At 37.6% G+C, this 26,787-nt stretch overlaps 1 protein-coding gene across 5 annotated transcripts in view; it reads left to right on the top strand.

The window, feature by feature from the left end:
• POC1B (POC1 centriolar protein B) overlaps window positions 1-26,787 on the top strand; it is a 96,647-nt gene that overhangs the window by 53,558 nt on the left and 16,302 nt on the right. For 4 of the 5 annotated variants that reach the window (XM_027071119.2, XM_027071120.2, XM_053226589.1 and 1 more), the window contains one exon: window positions 2,218-2,298. The exons of the other annotated variant lie outside the window; for it this stretch is intronic. In XM_027071119.2, coding sequence (XP_026926920.1) covers window positions 2,218-2,298 — 81 coding nt within the window. The remainder of the gene's footprint in view (window positions 1-2,217; window positions 2,299-26,787) is intronic. 5 annotated transcript variants of the gene reach the window in all.

The raw sequence follows: 26,787 nt of genomic DNA, 5'->3' as shown, positions 1-26,787 counted from the left end.
GCTGTCGCAATGGTGTCCTCACTGTTACTCTACATGCCTCTGTCCGATCCGTCTTGCTAAACATGTGGTGGGCCCCATCTTTTCTGTGCCTTCCCCAGGTCCCTCACCTGTCACAATTTGCCCCTTGCAACCTCTCCTGTTACTACCCTGTGCAAAGGTATCACATCAGCATTCTGCCTCTGTGCTCAGGAATGCTCTTGACCTCCTCTGTGTCTCTCGGGTTTTGTTTTCCAAACCTTTCTTTCAAAGATCCATCTTAAGCCCTTCCTGTGTTTTCTCCGTGGGGAAGATTTTCTCACGAAGTCAACAGTTTCTTCTTTGAGGTTCTTATATACCCACTGCTGGGACCATTCATTTGATACAAAGTTCTGCTATCTGTGTTTCCCTTGGCTAACCAACTTGTATTCACGATCTTTAATAAATAATTGATGATGATGTGGTTTTATTTTTATTTTTTTCTTTCATCTTCTAGAATTCTGAAGTGACCTTCCTCAGAAATAATAGCCAATCTAGTTAGCCAATCTTGCTTTTCTTTTTCATTTACTATATATATTTGAATCTATAATTAGATGTTATTTACTTTTAGATGGTTTTAAACTTTATGCAAATGAAGTCATACTGAGTATATTTCTCTATAAGCGCTTTTACACTTAATGTTAAAATCCTGAGAATCCTACATACGGATTCTGAATTCATTCATACATTCATTCATTCATTTATTCATTCATTCACATGTTGTTACATATTGTATTTTACTCATCTTCACGGCTGGGTAGGATCCCAATGAATTTAGCACAGTAGTAATTCGCACGATTTATGTGTCTTTTCCACTGTGGATGAATATTTGGGGGCCTTTGGTTGTGTGGTTTTTTTTCCACCATTGTAAACAGTGCTGCCATAAACAAGGTTGGCATCACTGAGCTTTCTCATTTTTTGGAGCCTAATAGATGTTCAGTGGTATTTCGCTTTAATCTGTGTTAATTACTAATAATGTTTCTGAAAATCTCTCAATATGCTGGTCAACTGTTAGGTTTTCTCTTCCATAATTTTTTCTTGGGATCACTGTCTTTCACATTAATTTGTAGATGTGCAAGAAAAACCTACTTTTTCAGTTTCAGACATCATAATCTATCCTCCTTTTCCATGTTCTAATGGTTAACTTTGTGGTGTCCATTGTTAAAAAGAAATTTTTGGGTTTGATGTAATCAGATGCAAGAGGTTTTTAAAAATTGGTTGTTATATATATATATATATATATATATATATATATATATATATATATATATTTTTTTTTTTTTTTTAGAGAGAGAGAGAGAGAGAGGGAGAATGAGAGAGAATCTTAAGCAGGTTCCACACACAGCCTGGAGCCCGACGTGAGGCTCAATCCCACGACCCTGGGATCATGACCTGAGCCTAGACCAAGAGTCAGACACTCAACTGACTGAACCACCCAGGCTCCCCTAGTTAGGTCTTTTAAAATATATTTTACATTAGTTTTATTATTTTTCCCACACAAACCATTGTGTGTTTATTCTGATGTATTTACATTTTTATGGTATCATAAATGATATCTTTTTATTCTTTTTAAAAGTTGTTTAATGTCCAATGTGGGGCTTGAACTCACCACCCTGAGATCAAGAGTCACCTGATCTACTAACTGAGCAGCCAGGCACCCCATAAATTTACATTTTCTGACTGTGTGTTGAAGTACAGACGTGCACTTGATTGTGTGTATCAATTTTGGATCTTCCTAATGAGTCAGCAGTAGATTCTCTTGGAATTTTTTCCATGGATAATTATATATGAATAACAATTTTATTTCTTTTGTTCCAATTCTTATATCTTAACACCTTTTATTTCCTTTTCTTGTTTTAATGAACTGGCTAGGACTTTTTTCTGCATCTTCTGAGGTGGGTCATTTTATTTTATTTTATTAAAAAAAATCCCTTTATAGGTAAATTATGTTGATTTTCCAATGTAAAATCAACTTTTTATTCCTGGGATAAATTCACCTGGTCATAGTGATCTTTTCTTATACATTGATAGACTCAATAGGCTGATATTGTACTTAAAATTTTTTGTATTCATGTTAGTGAATTTAGCAATGTATTTTAATTTTTAGAATATATTAGGAATACCTTCTAGGTTATTGCAAATAGCATTCTGTTTTTTATGGTAGAAAAAACTAATGTCAACTTTTCTTGTATATATACACAGATTAATCCAAAGCTTGAGGTAATCGATTTGCAGACTTCTTCTCCCCCTGTTATGGACATCCTTTCTTTTGATTCTACTACAGTAAGTTTTCTTTGACATTTAAGTGGCATATAATTATTTGGAGAATCCATTTTCCTTAAAAAGTGTGTGGGAGAGGGGATAAAAAATGGGCTAAATAGCCTAACATTTTAGCATTAAAAAAAACCTTGTACAAAAAGTCATATTTACAATATGTCTAAATAGCCACAAGGGGGAGCAGCACCAATTATCAGAAAAGGCTTTACTTTGATAACCTTGAGCTCAGTCTAACCCGTACTCATTGTCTCATTTCCTATTAAGGTGCTATCCAGGTGATATTTCACTGTGTTGTCACAGAACAGATTTTCTTCTCTGTTAGTTGCCTTTCAGAGATGCTAAACTCACTTCTAGTTTTCTCCATAGAAGCTATAAGTAAAGCAGCCATTTCCCTTTGTCCCTATTAGTGGATAATCCCTATGGTGGATTATCCAGAGATTAAGTATTTTTGGTATTTGCAATTTTGTTTATAACAACTACATACATATAATTTATTTGCGCAGTGTAAAGTCAAAGATTCAGACTTCAATTGGAGTCTGTTAGCCTTTGCAAGGCTAATCATCGTTGCCATCAACTCCTGCTAGTCAATGCTGAACTAGTCCTAAGAATGAATGGGAGGCATTGCATGCATGGTCTTTGGTGACACTACTCGGATAGTTAAATATTCTGGAGAGATTATTAATGTGTGGCCAAGAAAGGAAATAAACCAAAACACTTGACATTATGACATTGTACACTTTCCAGCATATGTCAAGAATAGTATTTTTTGTAGAGGAATCCTGTAGAAGGACTAGTCCATCCTGAATCTATCCTGTACCAGAAAGAACTGTACCTATTAAAGTATTAAAGGGTTCTTTCAGTGTTAATCCCAGAGAGAGAATACTCATAGATCACTCATGAGAAGTTCCACCCACAAGAAATCAGCCTGGGGGCTTGGGAGGAGGGCGAGTAACCAAGGGGATGATTGTCAGAGGGAAGGAAGTCCAGTAATCGGTGGTGACACCTAGAACCTCAAGCAGGCCTGTGGTCTTGTCTCTTACAGTATTCATGTTTATAAAATATCCCTCCTAGCGTTTCTGCATTAGTAGCTTACTTATGACATTGAAAATTAACTAGACATCCAATTCTTGCCATATTGATTGGTGACTTGTAATAGTGCTCAATACATTCATGTTTGTTCAATGAATTACTCAAAAGGAATGCTGTCGAAACTTATAAATTCTAATGGGTTGGGGTTTTGCCTCTGTAGTAAAAGGAGCAAAAAAGTTAGGTGGTTTCTGAGATTTGATGCCTTCTTATGAGGTTATCAGTCTATAAAGTTGGGCATGCCTGACCTAGAAAATATCACAGATCATCCAAAATCTTTGGCCGACACTCTCCCTGCCAGTACCCTTCAAGCTTTGCAAGGTCTCATGACATGAATGATCCAGATGTTTTTGAGAGTATGCTATGGAAGTGGGATAATTGGCACCTAGCAAGTGATAGCAGGGTGTCTGTCCCTGGATGGTAATCTAAGGGTGCCCAAGTCAACTAGTCCATGTTATAGGACCCTAACTCAGGGACTATGATGTATGTGGGACTTTGAGAGGACAATTTTGTATGATAAATGCACAACAAGTTTGCAGCTATGCTACAAAACTAATTAAGAGTACAATTATTGTCCACATAAGGGATAATATTAGGTGGGATTATATGAAATTGCCATTCTGTAGGCAAAAATGGTGTAATGTCAGTGATTTCCCCATGGTTCAACCCAACATATAAACATTACAAAGAAGACTGTACTGTTACTTTGAGTTGTGTGCTTGATGCTTCATACAAATAAAACAAAACATAGGAAAACAAAAACATATTTGTTCTAAATTGGTTTAGCATTAGGTTAATGAAATCCCCTCTAAGTAGATTCTTTTACAATCTGGAAGATAGCTGGTTGCCCCTAGGTAAGGTGTAAAGACTCCTGATGTTACTTATTTTACTAGGACATTCTCTGAAGACAAAACTAGATGCTCATAAAGCATCTTTTTATAAAGATTATCTTTAACGCTTCTTCCTTTAAATTGTCAAGGTATATATCTTTCTTTTAGCTCACTGTTAGATAATTGGTTAGAAAACTATGGTGAGGGGCGCCTGGGTTGGTCAGTTGGTTAAGCATCTGACTGGCTCAGGTCATGATCTCGTAGTTCATGAGTTCGAGCCCCGCCTCGGGCACTGCTGACAGTTCAGAGCCTGGAGCCTGCTTCAGATCCTGTCTCTCCCTCTATCTGTGTCTCTCTCCCACTTGTGCGCTCTCTCTCTCTCTCTCAAAACTAAAATAAACATTAAAAACATTAAAAAAAGAAAAACTATGGTGAAATCTCTTTAAATGTTCATGTTCCGTTAATCTACTGGTGAGTCTTAATCTGTAGTCCCCTCTGTACTTCGGCTGCTTTTCTGTTCCTTCTGCACAACAAATCAGGCATAGTTGTAGAGGATATTTGTGTCTACTATGGCACGAAGCACCACTGCGCTGAGTATTCATGATGTGAACTTTGCATGTCATTGTAATTTTAAAACCCAGAGAAATATTAGAAGCCAAAACACACAGTGATTAAAGGTGGTTTGGGTTTTGTTATTGTGATCACTCTTTGTTTGGGGTATTTATTCGTTTGGTTTTTGTAGAAGACTGGAAGAAATTTTCAAGATGAGGCATAAAAAAGATTACTCTTGAAACCTTAATTTGTCAAATTTCCTAGTAGGATAAGAGCAGATTTGTTATGGTATAGGGAACAGTTGGCTTCTGTTGCTTCTTTGACCTGATTTACTGTTACATTCAGGATGATTTCTAGATCTGAGAATACTGATATCTGGGCTCTGGTGCTTTCTTACTTCAGAGAAGAAATTGTGGCATACAGTGTAACAGTTGGTAGCTCTGTGACTTGCACTTGTGCCTCCAATGCCAGGCAGGAAATCTGATAGGATATTTCAGCATCAAAATAAGCTGTTACCAATCTGCATTTTTAAAGCTTAATTGTTTAAATAAAAAAAAAAAAAAGAAGAAGAAGAAGAAAGAGGGGAGTGGTTGTAAAGGGTTGTACTGGCTGTCATATAGATATAGTTTTAAAATGTTGATCTCACATTCCTGAATCTTTATTCTCATTACATTGTTACTTATTATATACTGATTTTCTAAGGGTTTTGCAAGATTCCATTGAGTCTTTTAATGTTTTCATTTATTCAGTTAGAACCAGACCAAGATTTTATCATCAAAGTTGTACAACAGCATTTAGCATTGGCATTGACATGTGATGTGGGATGTTCTAGACCCTTCCCCATCGTCACTCCTCCCCTGCAAAAGGCAGGCAAGATAGGAATTTCTCTTCTGAATCCTAATGTAAAGTCTTTTTTAAAAAAACAATACTGATGATAAAAAAAATTGTTTTAAATACTCTAGAGTTATTAAAATATTTTAAGTAAACTATATTCCTAAGGTTTGATGTGTTGATTTTACTCTTATTTGTCCTACAAATGAACAAAATGAAATTGATAATCTTGTACACGTTCTTCTGATTGTCGAAACACTGGACTCTCTTCTGAGAATCAAAGTGATTCTCCTCTTCATTCTGGCCACTGTGTAGAAGATGAACGTAATGTGGATGTCTTTCCTTAGAATTGGGGACAGTATTTCAGGTCAAATTAATCTTTATAATACAGTGAGAATTTGCGATTGTATTGTAGGAAAAAAAAAATCAAGGGTTTTGGTGCTCCAGCAGTCAAGATATTTAAAATTGTAGTGCATGAAAGCATCACATGAGATGCTCAGTGGCCTGTCAAGCTGCCTACCTGACTTCAAGAAACTTACAACCTAGCCCAATAGAAATAAGAGTTTAAGAAATAAGTGGCAATTTCAGTATACTAGATGAAAAGTGTGTATGATTGCCATAAGAGATTATTGATGGAAGTATTCTGAAAAGATCACTAATGGGCTGGAGAAAACTAGAGGACTCCTCTAGAAGGAAACTTTTGACCAATTCTTGACCTAACCAGAGTTGGATAGGATTTTGATAGGGACATTCCAATTGGGGAAAGCAAGTTGTAAGTAGACACCTCAGAAATAGTTGCAAATACGTACCACGGTAATAGAAGTGCATCAGTCTAGTTTGGGATCTTTAAGTTGCTTGCCTCACCGGGTAGCCCCTGCAGTGAAAGGCCAGGGATGTGCCTGCTTGCAGCGCACGTGTGTCTCAGCCTGCACTTAGTAACTGTTCTGTGCCATTCACTGTTCTTGACTTTAGAAAAAGCGAACAATAATACCTGCCCAGAGAAGCCGGCTTTCAACATGCTAGTGGGGAAGACGGGCAGTTCACAGGTTAAAAAACAGACTGTATAGCATAATAGAGCCCAGCGCATACAGGCTCAAAACATGCAAAGGTGTAGAAAGCACTAAAGGCAGACAGGACTAAGGGTGCGTTTTAGGTAGTATGTTCAGGACAAGGGTCATGCGAGAGGTGACGTGAGGAATGAAGGGAACATGCCACACGGGTACCTGGGAAGGCACTCGAGGCAAGTGGGAGCAGTGCTGGAAGCTCCAGTTGAGAGTGAGGTGGGCGCCTCCAGAGGCTTTCCTTCGGAGGTGGGACTTGCGTGACTTAGGTTTTAATGGGTTCACCGTGGCCACCACCATGAGAAGAATCGCCCCGGGGGTGGGGTGGGGAGGAACAAGAAGACTTGCTGGTTAGGAAGCTAATGAATAGTCAGCAGAGAGGCCTCCCTTGACCCAGGGTGGTAGCGGACGAGGTGGTGATAAGTGATCCATTCTGGATGTATTTTAAAGGCAGAGCCAAGAGGATTTCCTGACAGGTTTGATGTCAGCTGTGCGATTCCCTGTCTCCTTTCCCCAGGGACAGTAAGGTGTACCCTTGAGGAACCTCAGGGCAGCTGAGATTATCTCCTGGCTCTGCATCATTCTGCCAGAGGGGTTGCTGAGGGAAAAAGAACCGTGGTTTTACTACATCCTTTTTTAGGCTCAGGAAAGTGATCAGTTGAATCAGTCCAAGAGATCCTCTGCTATTGCTGTGACTTCAGGAAGTGAGCGCAATGGTAAAAAACACACAACTCCTTTCTAGATGTCATTTAGATTTGTATTTTTCAGCAAAGCGCACTGGTTTCCCTGTTGGAAAGATTTGTGCTTCAGCATATTTTTAGAAAGAAAAATGCTACCCACTTTCATGGAGATAGTCATACAGTAGATGCTCTCTGAAAAATATTAATGCATTGACAAAATATATGGACATACAAAGAGTAAACTTGCAGATACAGAGAGACTATTTCCACGGATGTTGTGGCAACAGTTTGTCCTGGTTACTAGACAACATTGCATAACTAGTTCAGAGTGATTCCAGTTCCTAACTGCTTATGTAAGCAAAGATTTGGAAAGACTTACTTGAAAGAACACAGTGTATGCAAACCTAAATGTCTCAAAACTAAAATTTATCACTTTGAAAGTGTAAAATGGTAATATGCAATTTATTGTCCCCAGATTCCCCATTTACTTTTCCAGGGAAATCCGTAAAAATCAGGTTGCACAAGCCTCCTGCTTTCACTACTTTTCTGTATGCTAACATTGCTGGTTTTACGTATAAACTGCCTCTAAATTTGGAGGTAGGTGAGATTCTTTTTTAAGTTTTTAAAATTTGCAATATTTTTATAAGGTGGCTTTTGATTTGCAAGTTTAGCATAGGATTTCTGAAACTAGGTGTGTTGTTTGTAATTTTGTTGCTGCTTACGAAGCTTTAGGAAAACAGTTTAATGTTATCCTTGGGCATTGGTTTAGTGGCCCTGGGGTATCTTTCTCCTGGCCCTTGCTCTAAGCATTTGAAAGGAAATGAACATACGTGTTTGTAGAATCTGTATTCGGGTTCACTAGCTGGTACCTTTTACAGTTTTCCTTCTTTTAGTAAAAGACTTTTAGTCTTCATTTCCGACAATAGTGAACATGTCAACTATGATACAGTAATTTTTTTTTTCTTTTAATCCGGTAACTCAAAAAGTTAATTGTAACTCTAAGATGCTTAGTAGAAACAAAAGAATTCTTATCAGGGTTGAGAAATAATTAAAAAAAAATTTTTTTTTTAGTGTTTTTATTTATTTTTGAAGGAGAGAGAAGACAGAGCAGGGGTGGGGGAGGAGCAGAGAGAGAGGGAGACACAGAATTCGAAGCAGGCTCCAGGCTCTGAGCTGTCAGCACAGAGCCCGACGCGGGGCTCGAGCTCACAAACTGTGAGATCATGACCTGAGCCCAAGCTGGACGCTCAACCGACTGAGCCACCCAGGCGCCCTGAGAAATAATTTTAAAACGTTGCCCTTTGAAACTGTAAGAAATGAAGTAATTGCAAAAGACATTTTACAAATAAGACATACATGATAATCAACAGAGGTGATGAAGAAAAATGTTTTCACAGATCCTTTACCATTTAAAAGAAGACACCACTTTTTTTTTTCCAGATACAAGTTATTTTAGAGATAGGAGCGAAAATATTAGAGATGGAAAGAGACTATTTTCAATTAGTCGTATCTTTTGCTTTTGAAGTATATCATGACCCATATGTTATAAAAACTACCAACAGTTGTGAATGTGGTAGTTGACCTTTAAAAAATGTGTTTTTTGATTTAAAAAAAAAGGATCCAACTAAAACTTTTTAGTCTGTTAAAGGAACATGACTTTTTTCTTTTTTAGAAGACACAGATCTCATCATCTGTAAAATTTACTAAGATAGTACAACTATAAAAAGAGATTAATAGTGTGGGTCAGAAGCTTTCTTTTTTTTCTTTCAAATAAAATGTAGTTTTTAATAAAAATCATAATGGCCATAAGTCCCAACTGTTTGATTTAGCTATACTGAAAAATATACTAATTTGAGCTTCATTCCCAATTTCCAGGTCACAAGGAAAGAAAGCTTACATTAATGAGGGTTTCCTTTTACCAAAAACTGTTATTCTAATTAAATTTCAACAAAAATGATTTAGGACTTAAACTCTTCTCTGTGAAATGTAAAAACAAACAAACAAAAATAAAGAGACTCTATCCAAAAAGATTGTATAAAATACGTTACTTAGGAGTCCAACAGAGTACTTTTTAGAATTTCCTTCAGAATATTGGCACATTTCTAGGAACTGGAGGTGTGAAGTTCCAGGTATTATTTCTGCCTTCCAAATTCCTGAGCTGCTGTCTTTCTCCCCTCCTCCTCCTCCTCCTCCTCCTCCTCCTCCTCCTCCTTCTTTCAAATATAATTTATTGTCAAGTTGACTAACATACAGTGTGTATAGGGTGCTCTTGGTTTTGGGGGTAGATCCCATGACACCCAGTCAGTCAGAAATGCTGTCTTTGTAAGCTATGACTCCTAACTGCTGCAGGACTACGCTCGGTCCGAGTCTAGGGCCCTAAGCCGCACCCCCAGTTCCCACAGCTGAGACTGAGGCATGCTGAAAATGCCCAACAGCTCTCTCTGCCCACACATCCAGTAACAACTGGTTCCTTCCTCTTCCTGTGGAAGAGCAACATCCTCTGAGATGAGAAGAAATGCACCCTGAGGAATGCAAGAACAGCAGTGAGCTTTTCACACAGGAAATTACTACAGTAGCACTCTGAAAAGTGCCCAGTCTCTTGGACCGTCAGCCCATAATGAGCTTCCTGCTGCTGACCCAGAGGATGATTTACTGTGGAGTAAATGCCACCTGTGGGTCTGTCAGAGTTTCGTGGAAAACCGTGAACTCTGCTTTCGGCGGTTCTGTACATCTCTGCCTGTCTGGTTTTGAGTTGTTGGGTGCTGCAGACACAGTAAAGCTAGGTGGCTTTGTCCTTCTCTCTGTTTAGCCACTTGGCAGTTAACTGTTTGGCGGAAGTAGTCAGCAAGTCTGCTAATAAGAATTTTCAGTCATTTCTTCGGACTTTATGAAATTAGGACTTGTAAAATATGTTAGGGCTTCAGAGAGATTAAAAACCCTTATAATCCAAGTGAACTGGTTACTAAGGCCCAGTGCTGGTCCTTGTCTACTTCTTTCTGTGTCTTTCAATTTCCTTTCTTTTACTTTCTGAGGTAAGCATCAGTAGAAGGTCCCATACTGTGGGTATGTCATACATGCTCAAGCATAGGTAAAACTCTGTTGCTTTGAACCGACCCTGATCATTTGCATTTCAAATGGATTTTTACAACTAGAGAATGTTTTAGTATAATTTACCTTTAAAAAAAAAAATTCCTCCAGCGTTTTCTCTTTCCTTTGCATGAGGTAATGATGGCTGCCATAAAGCCCAGTTTGTGTATTACATGTACATTTTAAATTGCCTTCCAAATCGCTATAGGATTTTGCTAGGTTTCAGTGTTTATGGTGGCAAAATTCTTTTACTTTTCATGTATTTGTTTGGATTATTTTACTAAAGCACATACAAGTTACTTGTTTGTTTTGAGTTGAAGGGGAGATGGAGAAGGAATGCCAGTCATTTCCTCTTCTTTTTCAGAATATCTTTTTAATGAACACTCCTCTTCTCTCCTTTGAACAAACCATCTCAAGTTAGCTGGGGGCCCCTAAGTGCCCAGTTTCCAATAATCCAGCCTATTTCCTTTGTTCCTCTAGCCCCAGAGAGGTAGTTGTTTCATGCATTTACTATTTCTTCTTACCTCCATTCTCCCTTTTAGCCTTTACAAGCTTCCAAACTCTGTTTAACGAGTTCCCTGTATTAAATTCTCTCTGTTAAAATAACTGTTGTGATTTCCGTTTTCCTGCTGAATCCTAAATGATCATCCTAAAGATCCTAAATCATCTTTAAAAAAAATACTAAGATGTACTGTCAAAGACTTCAGATAATTTCATTTTCAAGTTATTTTTATTCCAGCATTATTTATAATAACAAAAAGATGGACACAAATCAAATGTCCTTTTAGAGAGTATTAGTGAAATAAAAGCATAGTATATATCAGTAGATGGATTATTATTATTTTTTTTTTAGTAGATGGATTATTATATAGCCATACCATATTTAACAACAGCTAAATACAATGTGTGTGATTCTGGATTTGATCCTTGGTCAGTGGGAAAATTGCTATATAAGGACATGATTAAGACAATTGGCAAAAATGTAATATGGGCTGAATATTAGATAATAGTATCAGTGCTAAATTTCTATTTATGGAAACGGTCTTGTCCTTAGGAAATATCCACTATAGTAATTTAGATAAAAGAGGCATAGTGTCTATAGCTTCTTCCAAAAGATTCAGAAAAAAAAAAAAAATAGATAATGATATACCAGATGTGGGAAAATATCAACACATGAATCTAGATGGATATATGAGAGTCCTTTTCATTATTTTTGCAACTTTTCTGTATGTTTCAAACTATTTCAAAGTGAGAGTTAAAAATCACTTATATATCTTTATAGGGAAGTGTGATTTTTATTTTTCAAAGTTTTTAAATATGAATTTTATTTATCCTTGTATTAAGTGAAAAAAGTATTATGAGCAATATGATTCTAATTTTGTCAAGGGAAACAAATATTTTTATCCATTTAGTGGAATTCTTAGCATCTTGTATGTATTTTATACTAACCTGGGCATCTGAAATTTGCCCAAGGTCATCCAGTCAGTGTGTAACAAAACTGGATTTTGAACTCTATCTAGCTTTAGAGAGTGTGCTTTTAACCACTGTGTAGTGTGAATATGTATGTTGAAAAAAAAAAAAGCAGTAACTTTTCCTAATTATACAAAGAATGAAAAGTAGTAAAAAAAAAAAAAAATGAGAAAACACATGTATACCCTCACACAAAATACAAGAAACAGAAAATTACCAGGAGACAACTGTTGGTAACATGTAAAATATAGTCTCCCAGGAGAAGGTTGCTGCTGTTAGAAGCTCAGAGACTTGAAGAAGAGGCCCTGCCCTCCAAGCTCAGAGGACAGACCCAGCAGAGGTGGACCCAGACTTGTGAGGGGCATGGCCACCTGGTGCTCGTGCCTCGGTCAGGGTCAAGGCTGTTGTGGGAAGAGGCTGACTCAAGCAGCAATCAAACAGGGGGAAGAGTCTCTCTCCTCTGACCTCTGGCCTCCTTTTGGCAAAGCCTACCAAGGAAGCCACTGGAAAGAGAAAGCTGTAGCTGGCAGAGAGGCCCAGTGTCAGCATCACAAAACAAAGTTTGAATGGTGGATTTGGAACCAAGAAGCACACTCTGTGCGAGGAATTACTGAATCAAAGGATAGGAACTTTAGGGGCTCCCGGGGCACTCCGTGGGTTAAGCCTCTGACTCTCGATTTCGGCTCAGGTCTTGATCTCATGGTTCATGAGATCGAGCCACTCCTTGGGCTTTGTGCCGGCAGCACAGGGCCTGCTTAGGAGTTTCTCTCTCTCCCTCCCTCTCCCTCTCCCTCTGCCCCTCCCCCGCTTTTTCTCTCTCTCAAAATAAATAAGTAAACATTAAAAAAAAGAAGGATAAGAGCTTAAAAACAAACTGTAAGTCAAGTTCGCTCTAGAATGTGTATACAGATTTGGATTCCCACTAATAATATATGGGAGTGCCCATTTCCCATACCTTAAAACATATATATCAGGTGTTATATTTATTTAATTATTAATTGTTTAATTTTTAAAAAGTCTTTGTAATAGATGTTAATTTTTTTAACAACTTATGAGCTTTTTAAAAATATTCATTTTTTACAAAAACTGGATATAGTTATAATATGTACAATGTGATGTTTTAATATATCAATACATTGTAAAATGAGTACCACTGTCGAAATAATTAACCTATCTGTTGTCTCCCATGGTTACCATTTTGATGTGTGTGGTAAGAACCGTGACTTGTGAGCTTTGACTTCTTTTCATATATCTACTCATTTGTATTTCTCAGAATTGCCTATTTGTATGTTTTGGCCATTTTTCTATTGTTTTGTTCATTTTAAAATTGGTCATTTTATTTTTTTTAAGTTTATTTTATTTATTGAGAGTGGGAGAGAGAGAGAGAATGAGCAGGGGTCAGGGGAGAGAGGGAGGGAGAGAATCCCAAGGAGGCTCTGTGCTGTTAGCACAGAGCCCAGTGCAGGGCTTGATCCCACAAACTGCAAAATCCTGACCTGAGCAGAAACCAAGAGTGGGATGCTTAACTGACAGAGCCACCCAGGTGCCCCAGATCCTTAGGTCATTTTAATTAATAAAGTTGACCCCCTTTGCTATCTACAGTATGTTTTCTTTGTTATTTCCCCTTGAATTCTCTTTCTGATTATTGATAGGTTTAGTTGCATTAACTTCTTGAAAAATATCATTAATTTAATTTTATGGTTTCTTTGGAGTTGATGCAGAGAAAGTCCTTCCCTACTCCCTGAATATATCTCTAGCTACTCTTCTTAAGGTTTTATTTTTGACCATTAGATCTTAAATTCTAAATCAATTAATTTTGATCATAAGGTACAGATTTGTAGTTAACAAAGTTATCTTCCATTTGTATTGTTGCTTTCCTTACTGATTTCTACTTTCTTAAAACTAAACTGTTATATACTTGTGTCTGAGACTTTGTCTTCTGTCTTACTGATCTGTTTGTTCTCGATCTATTATCATACCTTTTTCATTATTGTTGCTTCAAGTATTTCTTCAAAATATAGTGCACAAGCTTTTCCTTCAAATGTTTCTTGGATATTCTGGCCTGTTATTTACCCATATGAACTTTAGAATTATTTTGTCAGTTCTCCAAAAACATCCTTTTAGAATGTTGATGGGTGTTGCATTCCATTTATAAAATAATTTGAAAAGGATTGCCAACGTTACCATCTTGTGTTTGCTCATCCAGGTATATAGTATTATAGACATTAGGAGCATTCTCCTTACGTGCCTGTGGTTTCCATAAAAACAGCCACCATTTTATGTACGACTAAACATTTTATCGCCTTCTTGAGAATGCACATAGACTCTCTCCACAAATTAGCGTTAAAGAGGTTGAAGTAACCAAAGTCACACCAACTATGAAGTGATGGAGGCAAGCTAGGGTCAAGATGGGACTAAATCCGGAGCTCAAACTCTGACCTCCTACACTACTTCTGCCCAAATACTTAAGCTACCCAGACCACATGACTTGTCATTTTGTATCCTAGTTTTAGCTTCCTTGTTATCAACATGGCTTATCCTGTAAATATGTTTTCACTGTCGTGTAATATAGTAGTCAAAAAAGCCTAATGAGTATTTTTGGGGGGAGAGAAGGGGGACAAGTATTGAGGACCTCTGGTTGGGAGCATATGGAGAAATAGGCCCTAGTGTCAATGCTTATAAATAATTGGTTGCAGAGCCTACTTTGGGATTTTATACATTACCTATTCCCACTTGCCTGAGTACTTAAATCTTCTGCATGTACCAGACTTTAGCAAGCACACACATCCTTAGCTTAGTATTAGAATCCTCACCAAAGAGAATTGTGTTTAAGACACACTGTCTCTCATTGATTATCCAGGAGGTGTGCCATATGGTGTGCTCATCATAGCTTATTCAAGCCTGATTGTGTGGATATAGCTTCCTGGTAAGAACAGTTGAGCTATCATATCTTTAAATCCCGTTTATAATAATATTATGGCTTTACCTCCTTGACAGGGCTTTGTTGTGAGGTCTCTTTTCCTGCTCCCCCCCAGATCCACAACCTCATCCTATTAACTGGTTTTCATTTTTATTTTGTTCATTGTTTTTTAAGAAAGGATACTCTTTGTGGCAGGAATTGTAAGTCCGTAAGTTTTCTTTGGTGGTGTTAATGCTATTGGTGTGTGCAGGTTTTATTTCCTTTGTAGAATAGATGATAACATCAGTTTCCATCAGATTTGGTTACATGTGATTTTTGTTAAGTGAATCCTGTTTTCCACTGACTTTTATTTATTTATGTATTTTATTATATTTTCCCCCCACTGACTTTTATTTTTAAATGGAGCTAGGTTTTCTTGGTGAATATCCTTAGTTTTCTGGGCTAGAAATCTTGTGAGCAGTGCTCAGAAGTCTCCCCAAACTCAGAATATTTTGTTTGTTTCTATTGATTTGAGGCACTTTTTCAGCTATACACTTATTTGCAGAATCCTAGCCGTCTCCTCCAAACTTTCTTTGTCTCTTGCTGTTATTATTTCTCAGATCACAGAGTTCCAAAGGATCCAGTCCTTCCACGTTCTCTGCTCCTCAGACCCCCCTCGTATCTCCTCTTTGGGAGCCATTATGTAACAGAATTGTGTTACAGTGTCTTACCTTGTCCCCATAGGTGGGGACGTCTTGTGGTTCACTTGGACCACTTCTGTTTGAAGCTTCAGGTTCAGTAAAGTGGATCTGTGCCCTACTTTGTCCATTCTGTAAAATTATATTATGTAAAATGAATTCATTTTAAGTGACGTCTAGTATCAGGCAAATTACCATGCTGAGAAATGTTATTCCAAATTCTGAAATATGAACTTTGGGATAATAATTAATAACTTAATGAAATTTGGGGATGATAAATAATTACAATAATTTCTTATCTGAAACAAAATTGGAAATGCATTATTAATATAAAGTGAAGACAGTTGTGTGCTTGGGAAAATCAATGGAAAATTTGAAAAGTTTGACTAAGAAATGTACTCTCCCAGATTTGTATTTTTAGAAAATTCTGTGTACTTTCTGTATAATTCAGTACACAGTAAAATTACTGAAAAAAATCAAGATGTTAGTGCTATTTAAAAAGTTATGTTCTTTTTTTAAGAAATCATTTATATGTGTGAGTATTCTGTGAATTATAAATGCATAAAACTATGGCTATTTACCAGGGCACCTGGGTGGCTCAGTCGGTTGAGCATCTGACTCTTGCTTTCAGCTCAGGTCATCGTCTTCTAGCTTCATGGGTTCGAGCCCTGCATTGGGCTCTGCACTGGCAGTACAGAGCCTGCTTGGGATTCTCTCTCTCTCTCTCTCTCTCTCTCTCTCTCTCTCTTTCTCTCTCTCTGTCTCTGTCCCTCCCCCACTCACAATGGCTCTGTCTGTCTCAAAATAAACAAACAAAAATAAATAATAAAATCCACTTAAAGAAAAAAAAAAGCTATGGCTATTTACATTTTGGGCATGAATATATCAGAGGGTCACAGCCTTTACTCCCACCTCTGGGAAAAACAGTCACTTTCTGGTATACAATTAAGTGACATGAACAATCTCAGTGCAAATAAGAGTATCGTTAAAGAAATACATCGCCATTTTTCAAATTGAGTATACCAATAGGTTTACCAAACAGAATTGAGAAAAAAAATTAATTTCAAATAAATGATAAAATAAATTATCTCTTCTCTGAAGTATACTTAAAACTCTGTATTTAGAGAGCAACAATTTTCTCTGAGATGTATTATTAACATTTTAATGAAGTGTTAACATCTTTTTATTTGTGCGGCTGAGCTAGTACTATTTTAACTATTCGTTAGTCAACGGAAATGACATCCGTGGAGTTTGTATCTCAGACTATGTTTTGTTTATTTTTAGTTTTTGCTTTGGCACTTCCTCCAGGCAGCTCTCTCGGCAACTGTGACGTCGGTCCTGCCTGTCGTGTGTCTTACGCAGTTAAGCTCTTCCATTCTTTCATGCAGATATTCTAGCTCTTGTATCTAGCCATTAACTTATATAATATTTCCAATAGCATTTTTAGTCAATTTTTTTTTCCTAAACGCAAGAAGGATCGAGATTTTATGAGAATCTAGGCAATGAATTTTAAATGGAAAAAAAAATCAGAATGTACTCAAAGTTTTTGTCTTTTCCTCCTGCCTCTATCCCTGCTGGCGCCAAAATATTTCTCACACCAGGACGGGAGATTTGGATCTGGCCCTGATAAGTAGAATTTGCTTTTTTTAACTCTGTTTCTGGTATACCTGGCACAAGAGCATCTGGAGTACTGGTCGACTGTACATGGAAACTGTGGCCAAAACCACACTTGTTATGATGAATAAAAAGGCTAGTACATATGGAACCATTTACTCTTTGGGCATAGGTCAGCAGGCCCCAGTTGAGTGACCCTTGGGAAGGAATAGAAGATCGCTCAGAGAACTAAGCACAGATGAGCTGGATTTCTGCAGGACTCGAGCTCAGGGTGGTGAGCCTTGTGTTAGTGTCATGAAGGGAAGTGATTCGGCCTATGAGGAGTGGGCTCAATAAGCATCGTTCATTCATTTCTCAAAAATGAATGTTCCAGGTCCTAGTGGAAGCAGGAGTCTGGGGAGAAGGATGCATGTAGGTTATAATGGTAAGCAACAGCTATCATGGGGAATTACATGGTACGGTCAGAGTATGAATTGGGGGCATTTGACTACATCAAGTGTAGGGGGTAAGGTGGAATCACAGAACATTCCCCTGCAAAGACATTTGACTTGTCTTCCTATTCAAAATGTCGTCCACGCGTGGTTTGCTTGAGCATCACCTGGAACCTTCTTAGAAATGCAGATTCTCCAGTCCTATCCTAGACCTGCTGAGTTAGACTCTGCATTTTAATAAGATTTACATTGAAATATGGGAAACACTGATCTGAAGCTTTAGCTGAAGTTGAGATGAGAGGGTTAGAAGTACTGGAGGATCCTAGACAGAGGGAACTGTGTGTGTAGAGACTGGCTCGCAGGGGAGCTGATATGCCTGAGGGACTGAAAAGAAGGCTGGAGCCCAGGGAAGGATGGGAGCATGTAGTATCCTGGCGGCCAAGAGAGGAGTGTTTCAAGGAAATGGTAATATCAACATAGCTGAAAGCCAAGAGAAGGACTGGAAAATGTTTGATGAGTTTAGCAGAGATTTGGAGGGCTTTTTCGATGGAGTAATACAGGTGCAAACCAGTGTGAAGTGAGTTGAACAGTGACTACAAGGGGAAGGGTGAGCAAAAGAGACAGCTAGAATAGATTATTCTTTCCTTTTTATTCAATACATTTGCTGAGCATTGTTATATACCAAGCAGTGAGAATGTACAGATGAAAGACTAAGTCCAAAAATAGTGATATATGCCTAAGTTGCTATGGGAGTGCATGAGCAGAGTGGCTAAATAAGGAATGTGTGTGTGTATGTGTGTGTGCGCACAAGCACACATATGTATGTGCAGACTAGAAAATTAAGATTGGGGACAGAAACTTTAATCAGAAATAACCTCCAAAACAGGGCTGATACTTGAGCAGATTCTTTAAGAATTTTTCTGATACAGGGAGCAAGGACAGAGCTCAGTTTCTACATAGACCAGAAGGCTTGAGAGGGGATGGCGAATTCAGAAAACTGTGGACATTACTGGTTGGCTGGATCGTGAATGACCTTGAATACCATTTGAAGCTTTTTGAATTCACCCTAAGAATCTTTGGAGGACCAGTGAAGGATTTTAAGCAGGAGAGTGATGAGCAAATCTGAATTTCAGAATACTCTGAAAATGTGTTAAGGGAGGGAGAAGAGGGAGGTGAGACTGGGGGCATAGAAAATTAGGGGGCAGTTGCAGTGGTAATCCAGATACAAAGTGAGGAGTTCTTGGTCTAGACGAGTAACATAGGGAATGAAGAAGAGGTGGCTGATCTTAAATTTGGAGCTGCTGGCTAAATAATGGCATGTTTACCAAGTTAGGAAATAGACATCGGTTGGGTATGGAGCATCCAGTCCAGATATAGATTTGAGAATCTTTAATTGATTGATCAAGCCATAAGGTCGCACGGGGCAATCCCTAAACTTCACTCTGTAGTAAATACTGTAGTGATTATGATGAACAGATGACCAGCGTTAATCTTACCCCATTCCTTAAGAGGGATCATTAGCAGACTGTTCTCTTTGAGAGATACTGGTTATCTGATACATACTGTGACTAAAATATGGAACAGATAAAACTGGTCATGTTTGACGGCTGTAAGTATTGGACCTGCTTTAGTGGTGGCACAGCTTCCTCTTTAAGAACTTCCTTCCTCTTCGTGTGTGTGCGTGTGGGAGTGCACGTCCGCACACAGATTATCCTGGTTGCTAACCACTCTTTTACACAGAGAATCTGGTTTATGTTCTCTTTGACTCATGGCACCTGTGAAAAGTATGTTTGAATTTTCTGATAGTATTTGTTTTTTCCAGGAGGATATTAAGTCGTTTATTAATTGTGCATGATAATGGATGATACATAAATTTCAGTCCCATCTATACTTTTATCTGATACCATAATTCAATTTGGATATATTGCATAGGATGTGCCAACAATCATATTAATCACCAAATAAACTCTGTGACTTTCCTTGGGTGACCCTTTCACCATGAACTCCAGGTCACAACACATTAACTGTCAGTTCAACTACGCCAAAGTTTTTGGAGACTGTGGCTTCCATGTCCAGGCACATCGCAAATAAATCTCAAATGGAACCTGGTATCACTCTGAAGGAATTCTAACTTTACATTATTGAGGTAGTTTACCAAGGTGGCTTCTGAGTAAGCTAACTTTACACACCCCTTTTTAAAAAAGACACATTGACTCAGCACCATGATCAGACTATTGCATTTAGCAATTTGCAGCATGGGTGCAACAAAACAAAACAACACAAAACAACAAAAACACCCTACATTCAAACCCTTTCTTGGAATGCCTTATATTGTCCACATGACAGAAAGTAAAACAACCTGTATATAATTAATCACAAATAGTCTTCGACTTTTCTGCCCATACACATAAGTATTGTCTAAAACATTTCTCCGTAGCTGCTAGGCCCTGCTACCACTGTGCTTGGCTGAGTTCATAAATCTCTTGTAACCAGTAGCTTCCCTGTCACTTTTCTGGCTTTCCTCTCCTGCTAAGCTTGATTTCCTGGCAATAATTAAAACCTTCTGCCACTGCCATAGCTACTGCTGCTGCTGGAACCACCATAGCCACCTTGGTTTCGTGGTTTGGCAAAGTATTGGCCTCCACCACCATAGTGGCCAGAGCTTCTGCCTCCAAAATGTCCTCCTTTTCTGGGTCCAGAATTTAAAGATTGTTGTGGTTACCCAAATCACTGCAGCTCCTGCCACCCCTAAAATGACTTTCCATCATTATCAAATGCAGTCTAGCCATCCCCTCTGCCGCCATAACCACTACCACTTTGGTAGCCACCAAAGCCACCTGACCAATGGATATTTCCTCCATGACCAAAGTTTCATTCCCACCAAAACCACCTTCGCGACCACCACCAAAGTTTCCTGAACCACTTTGCCATCTTTGGCTGGATGAAGCAGTAGCCATCTTTTGCTTAGATAGGGCTCCTCTTAGTTGTGGCCATTCACAGTGTGGTGTTTTTGAATGACAGTCTTGTCTACGGAGTCATGGTCATGAAAGGCTACAAAATCAAAGTCCCTCTTGTTGCCACTGTCTCTGTCAGTCATGATGTCAGTCATTTCAACTTTTTCATACTGTTCAGAATAATCTCTTAGGTGATATTCTTCAATGTCTTCTCGAATGCCACCAACAATCTTTTTCACAATTAAGTGGACACCAAGTCTCTGAGAATCTTCTCTTGAGAGAGCGCTCTTTGGTTCCGCAATTCTTCCATCCACTTTGTGTGGCCTTGCATTTGTGGCTGCATCTACCACGGTGGCATATGTGACAAACCCAGAGCATCTGCAGTGCTTGGTGTTTGGATCGCTCATTACCACACAGTCCGTGAGTGTTCCCCATTGCTCAGAATGGCTCCTCAGACTCTCATCGGTTGTTTCAAAGTTCACATCTCCAATAAAGAGCTTCCACAGCTGTCGGGACTCTTGGAGACTCTGACTTAGGCATGATGGGACAGGAAGGGAGACCTTAATGCTTACTCAGCAGTGTCTAGGGGTAGAAAGTGAGTTTTGTCACAGTATTTGAAAGTTATTTCTTTCAATTACCATGGGGGGGGGGGAATTAGTTAAAAAGTATGGTAATTAGTTAAAAAGAAAAAAAAATCTTTGTCTATAAATGCAGTCATTATTTTTATTGTATTTGGCTTCTGGATTTCTTCCACCAGCAAAATAAGAAAGGGGGAAACACCCACATCTTTTGACACACAAAAATGTAACAAAGAAAAATATTGTATCTCTATCAAAGAGTACACTGTTATCATAGCATCTTATTTTCAGTTATTTATAATGAAATATCTGTTACTGATGGTCTACTCATAAGCTATTCTTCCTGGAGGTTTTATGCCATAATTTTCAACTACGTCCAGTTATATAATCTTCATCAAGGGGTTAAATATTTTAGATGAGATTCATACATTTAAATGTTTGATGTTAGATTGGCTTCCTGTATTAAAATCAGGAAACCATTTTTTATCCATTAAAATGAAGAGACCAAATTTTTAAATAGGTGTTGTATCTTTGCCTACTAAATTTCTTTTAAAAATATTGCATACATTTTTCAGGCAACTGCCTGACAATGGAAAACTTGTTTGTTTGTTTGTTTGTTTTCTTTTTAAAAAAATTTTTTTTTCAACGTTTATTTATTTTTGGGACAGAGAGAGACAGAGCATGAACGCGGGAGGGGCAGAGAGAGAGGGAGACACAGAATCGGAAACAGGCTCCAGGCTCCAAGCCATCAGCCCAGAGCCCGACGCGGGGCTCGAACTCACGGACCGCGAGATCGTGACCTGGCCGAAGTCGGACGCTTAACCGACTGCGCCACCCAGGCGCCCGTTTTCTTTTTTAAAATTACATCTGCAAATGTCTTAATATTTTATTTTGATTTGTCAAACAGTGATTTTAATTTTACATGTGCATGCAGCATATACTTACTCATTTACCATCAGATAGCATTTATTTACTATGGTTCATTCATTTAGTTATTGAAATGCAACCAGCCCTTATATGGCTTATTATTTCATTTGAGAAACCAGACATATAAAGAGGAGTATAAAAGAGATCCTTGGAGTATAATGGATAGAGAAATATCTTTAATTCAACAAATTTTATTAATTTGTGTGACCCTTACACCTTATTCAGCAAAGTGTCACTGTGTAAAGAAAGGTAGCTATGGCTTCTGCCCTTCTAGAAGCTTGTAATTTAGATTGTATAAGATTTGGGACAGGACATAATAAGATAATACTGATGATGGTAGGTAAGTGAATACAAACTATATATTAAACTCTTCTATATTGTTTATTTACTTATTTATTTATTTATTATTTAAATGTTTATTTCTGAGAGAGAGACAAGAGCGTGAGCACGTGAGGGGCAGAGAGAGAGAGGGAGGCACAGAACCCAAAGCAGTCTCTGGGCTCTCAGCCTGACATGGGCCTCAAACCCACGAACTGCGGGATCGTGACCTGAGCCGAAGTCGGACGCTTAACTAGCTGAGTCACCCAGGTGCCCCTGTATTAAACTCTTTACCTACATTTTCACAACAACCTTATGTTGTAGTTCAATATTGTCTTCTTCATTTTATAAATGAGGAAACTAATGGCCTAGACAGGTCAAGTAATTTGTCCCATGTCATACAGTTAATACACAGAAGATACAGGGTTAACTGTCTGTGTGACTTGATGTCCCATTCACATGGCCACCATATTATAGCATAGAAAATTACATGATGTTACAAATAGCAGAAATGCAAGGAAAAATTGTTAATTGTCTTAAGAAGTAAAATTGAATTTTTATAGAGATTTAAATGAGGGGCAAATTTCATCTATTTGGGGAAGATAAGGAAAGACTTCACTATTTAGCAGATGCAAATTAAAGTCAACTAATACAATGTACACTGTGTATACTGAATTCTCATAGAAAGCTTTCACTCTCTGTTTTTTGAAAGGTTTAATGAATGATAAATAGACAGAAGAGTGGTTCTCATACCCAGCTGTGAATATATATAACTGTTATAATCACAGTTATTGTTAATTGTACTATAATATTCACATTATGCTACATGATGAATAGAACAATAAATAAATAAATACAATATTTGCTCTCTAAAAGATGTTCTGTAAAGCTTGCCAGTTTTCTGAATTGTAGCTTTGTTAAATGATTGGATAAATTCTTGTCTTAAAATTGCCTCTTCGTAGCATTAAAAAAACAAATACAGTAAGGGAGCTAAAGTCTTATTCAAGTGAGCAAAGCATGATTTACTTTGTGTGTACAATTGAAAAGAATTATCTCGTGACTTTTAACACACAGCTCACTTCTTTTGAATCTGGCACTTGAAGAGTTTTGAGGAACAGAGAATAGAGCCTGTGAGAAGGAAACGGCATCATTTATCTCTGAGAATAAGCCAGCTCAGGAAATAATTTTTCAAAAACATTTTCCAAATAATGCCCCTGATTCTAGGATAGCTTTATGTTTCACAAAAATACTGAGGATGGTTATTTGAGGATATACTTTGACTTGTTGATCTGGTTGGCTTTCTGTGTACAGATCTTTCTCGACTTCCCAACACTGTTACATCCTGATAAACTGCATTTAATACACCTAACCTGCCAAACATCATAGCTCAGCCTTGCCTATCTTAATTGTGCTAACTCCACGTTAGCCTGCGGTTGGGCAAAATAATCTAACACAAAGCCTATTTTATAATGAGTTGTTGAATATCTTATGTAAGTTATTGAATATTGTACTGAAAATGAAAAACAGAATGGTTGAAAGTGTATCAGGTGTTTACCGTTGACATTGTGTGACTGACTGGGAGCTGTGGCTCATTGCCCTTGCCCAGAATCACCAGTGAGCATCATACCCCATGTATGTTGGTAGCCCAGGAAAAGATCAAAATTTAAAATTTGAATTGTGATTCTACTGAATGTGTATTGCTGGTACACCATCATAAATTTGAAAAATTGTAATTTGAAACATCATCGTAAATTGGGCACTATCTGAATAACTATTATGATACTAACATGGTAGTGATATATTTGTTTTTGAGGCACATATGTTAAGATTGAAATGATACAGAGAATACAGATTAACATGAAATTAATAAAACATTACATGGCATTTTTGGGATGTCATGTTTGTAGATAGGGTGGCTCCATGTCATTACGACGTTAATTCTCCTGAATAAATCTACAAATTCAAGGCAATTCTAATAAACCTCCCAGTAAGATTTTTTTTTAAAGATTTATTTATTTTTGAGAGAAAGCGCAAACTGGGAAGGGGTGGTAGAGGGTACAGAAGATCCAAGGTAGGCAGGCTCTGTGCTGACAGCAGTGAGCACGATGTGGGGCTCGAACTCAAAAACCGTGAGATTAAGACTTGAGCTGAAGTCGGATGCTCAATCAACGGAGCCTCCCAGGTGCACCACCACCCCCTCCCCCCGGTTTTTTTTTTTTAACATTTATTTATTTTCCTCCCAGTAAGATTTTTAATGAAACCTAAAACATTGGTTTTAAAGCTCATATGGAAGAGGAAGGGCCAAAAATAGCCAATTTTTGGAACAGGACAGTTTTGAAGAAATTTGAGGATTGGAGATGGACTGGTCACTAAATAGACTGTTCAGTAGATGCTGCTGGGACAACTGGCTAATTGGGAAAAAATATATGATTATTTTCTTACTTTTAGCCACAAACAAAATCAATACCAGAGGGGTTAAAGGCCTAAATGCAAAAAAACAACACTCAGAACATCTAAAAGAAAACAGGAGAATATACTTATATATTCCTAGTGGGCAAGGATTCCTTAAACACAATACAAAATGCAAAAATTACAAAGGAAGATTTAGCAAATCTGACTACATTTAAAACAAAAACTTGTGTGAATAAAGACAATCCCATAAAATAGAAGTGAAGACAAACCACAGAGTAGGAGACATATTATACATCTAAACAACAAAGTACTGGTATCCAGAATGTATAAAGAACTCTTAAATTAGGAAGAAGAGAGGTAGACCAATTAAAAAGTGGACAGAGGGTTTAAACAGACAATTTACAGAAGAATGATAATATACATATAAAATATACTCAAGTTACCAGTAATCATGGAAATGCACAGTGAAATGAAAACCATGGAATTCCATTTCCTGGCCATAATTTTGTTAAAATTTAAAATGTCTAACAATTAAATACTTATTTTATAAAAAAGGGGAGATTGTCTTCTCATATGAGAATAAGTCTGGGTAATATTTCGGAAAATATGTGGTAAAACTATGACTTTTCCAGTCTAGAGAAATGGTTGCACCTGTATACAGGAGACATTTATAAGACTGCTCGTTGTAACCCTTAATGCGAGTAGAAAGAATGTATAAATTGTAGATTAGTCGATCAGCGGAATAGTATTTGACAGTGAAAGTGAACTAGACTTGGCTACATCACCATAGACAAATCAAAAACTGTTGATTTACAAAAAGTTCTAAAAGGATATAATACAGTAGCATTGCACTTTTTAAATGTGTAGTTCTAATACATGCAAAAGCTGTACTATTATTTAGGGATGTCTACAGATGTGGTAAAAAGTAAAGGGACATGAATTGGGATGATAGATAACATATTCAAGATGGTGTTATCTTTTAAAAGGGAAAGGAAAGAAGATAGATCAGAAAAGGGTCCGCTTTCTTTCTTAAGGTTGCTTTAATATTCTCTATATATTTTTACTGAAAATTTTAAAGCATAGTTGGCACTTTTTAAAAAGACAGTTACTAGTTGGATAAAAGAGAAGGATTACTGATTCATCCAAAAATGTTAGTAATGGGGCACCCGTTAAGCATCTGACTCTTGATCTCAGCTTGGGACCTGATCTCAGGATTGTAAGTTCAAGCCCCACATTGGGCTCCATGCTGGGCATGGAGCCTACCTAAAAAAATGTTAGGATTGCAGTGAGGTTGCATTTCTTATTCACTCATGTTTTAATTTCTCTTGGTTGCTGTTGTGCACACAGAGAAGGGCAGTTTTCTAAAAGGTGAACAGATGGCTCTTTTGAGACATGTGGGTGAAACTAAACCAAATATGGCTTTCCACGTCAAACTTCCATTTTCTCCAAGATGTAATACTTGAATATAAAATATCTTTAAGAAACACATCATTGTATAATATAAGGTATTACCTGCCTCAAAATTTAGATACACGCACATGCACGCACCTTTTTTAAACAAAGAGTGAAGTGTCATAGTTTGCGTTTGCCTAATCATGTAAGAGGTAAATCGTATAAGGCCGTTTTTGTACAGATTTTATATGTCCTCGTTGTATCCTGCAAGTTCGTGTATCCTTCAAAGTTAATAAGCTTCTCTAGAGATGAGAATGAAGATAAAAGACAAAGACAGACAGTTGATTTGTTGCCACAGCTGCCTTTTCCAAGGGGATTGAATTAAACATTCAGATGTTATAGTTGATAGCTGCATGGGGATGTGTTTTTCAAGTCTTCTGACAAAAACAAAATTTCCAATTTGGTTTGAAGAAGAAAAATCAAAACCCTCTGTAAAACCTTATCCCTGAAGCCTGAAGGCTCTTTCTTTGAAGAAAAGACATATGATTTCTCCCAAGGGACAAGCAGAAGTCTTTGTCAGCTCAGCCAATTTAGTTTGGGAGACACAAATTTCACATGACATTCTCTGATTTTATCCAAGAGATACTCTTAAGCCAGTAAGACTGGCACAGGTGG

This window comes from Acinonyx jubatus, chromosome B4, assembly GCF_027475565.1.
Source record: "Acinonyx jubatus isolate Ajub_Pintada_27869175 chromosome B4, VMU_Ajub_asm_v1.0, whole genome shotgun sequence".
Taxonomy (NCBI): Eukaryota; Metazoa; Chordata; class Mammalia; order Carnivora; family Felidae; genus Acinonyx; species Acinonyx jubatus.
Note: the sequence above shows the minus strand (reverse complement) of the source record. Positions and strands in the feature narration are given on the sequence as shown.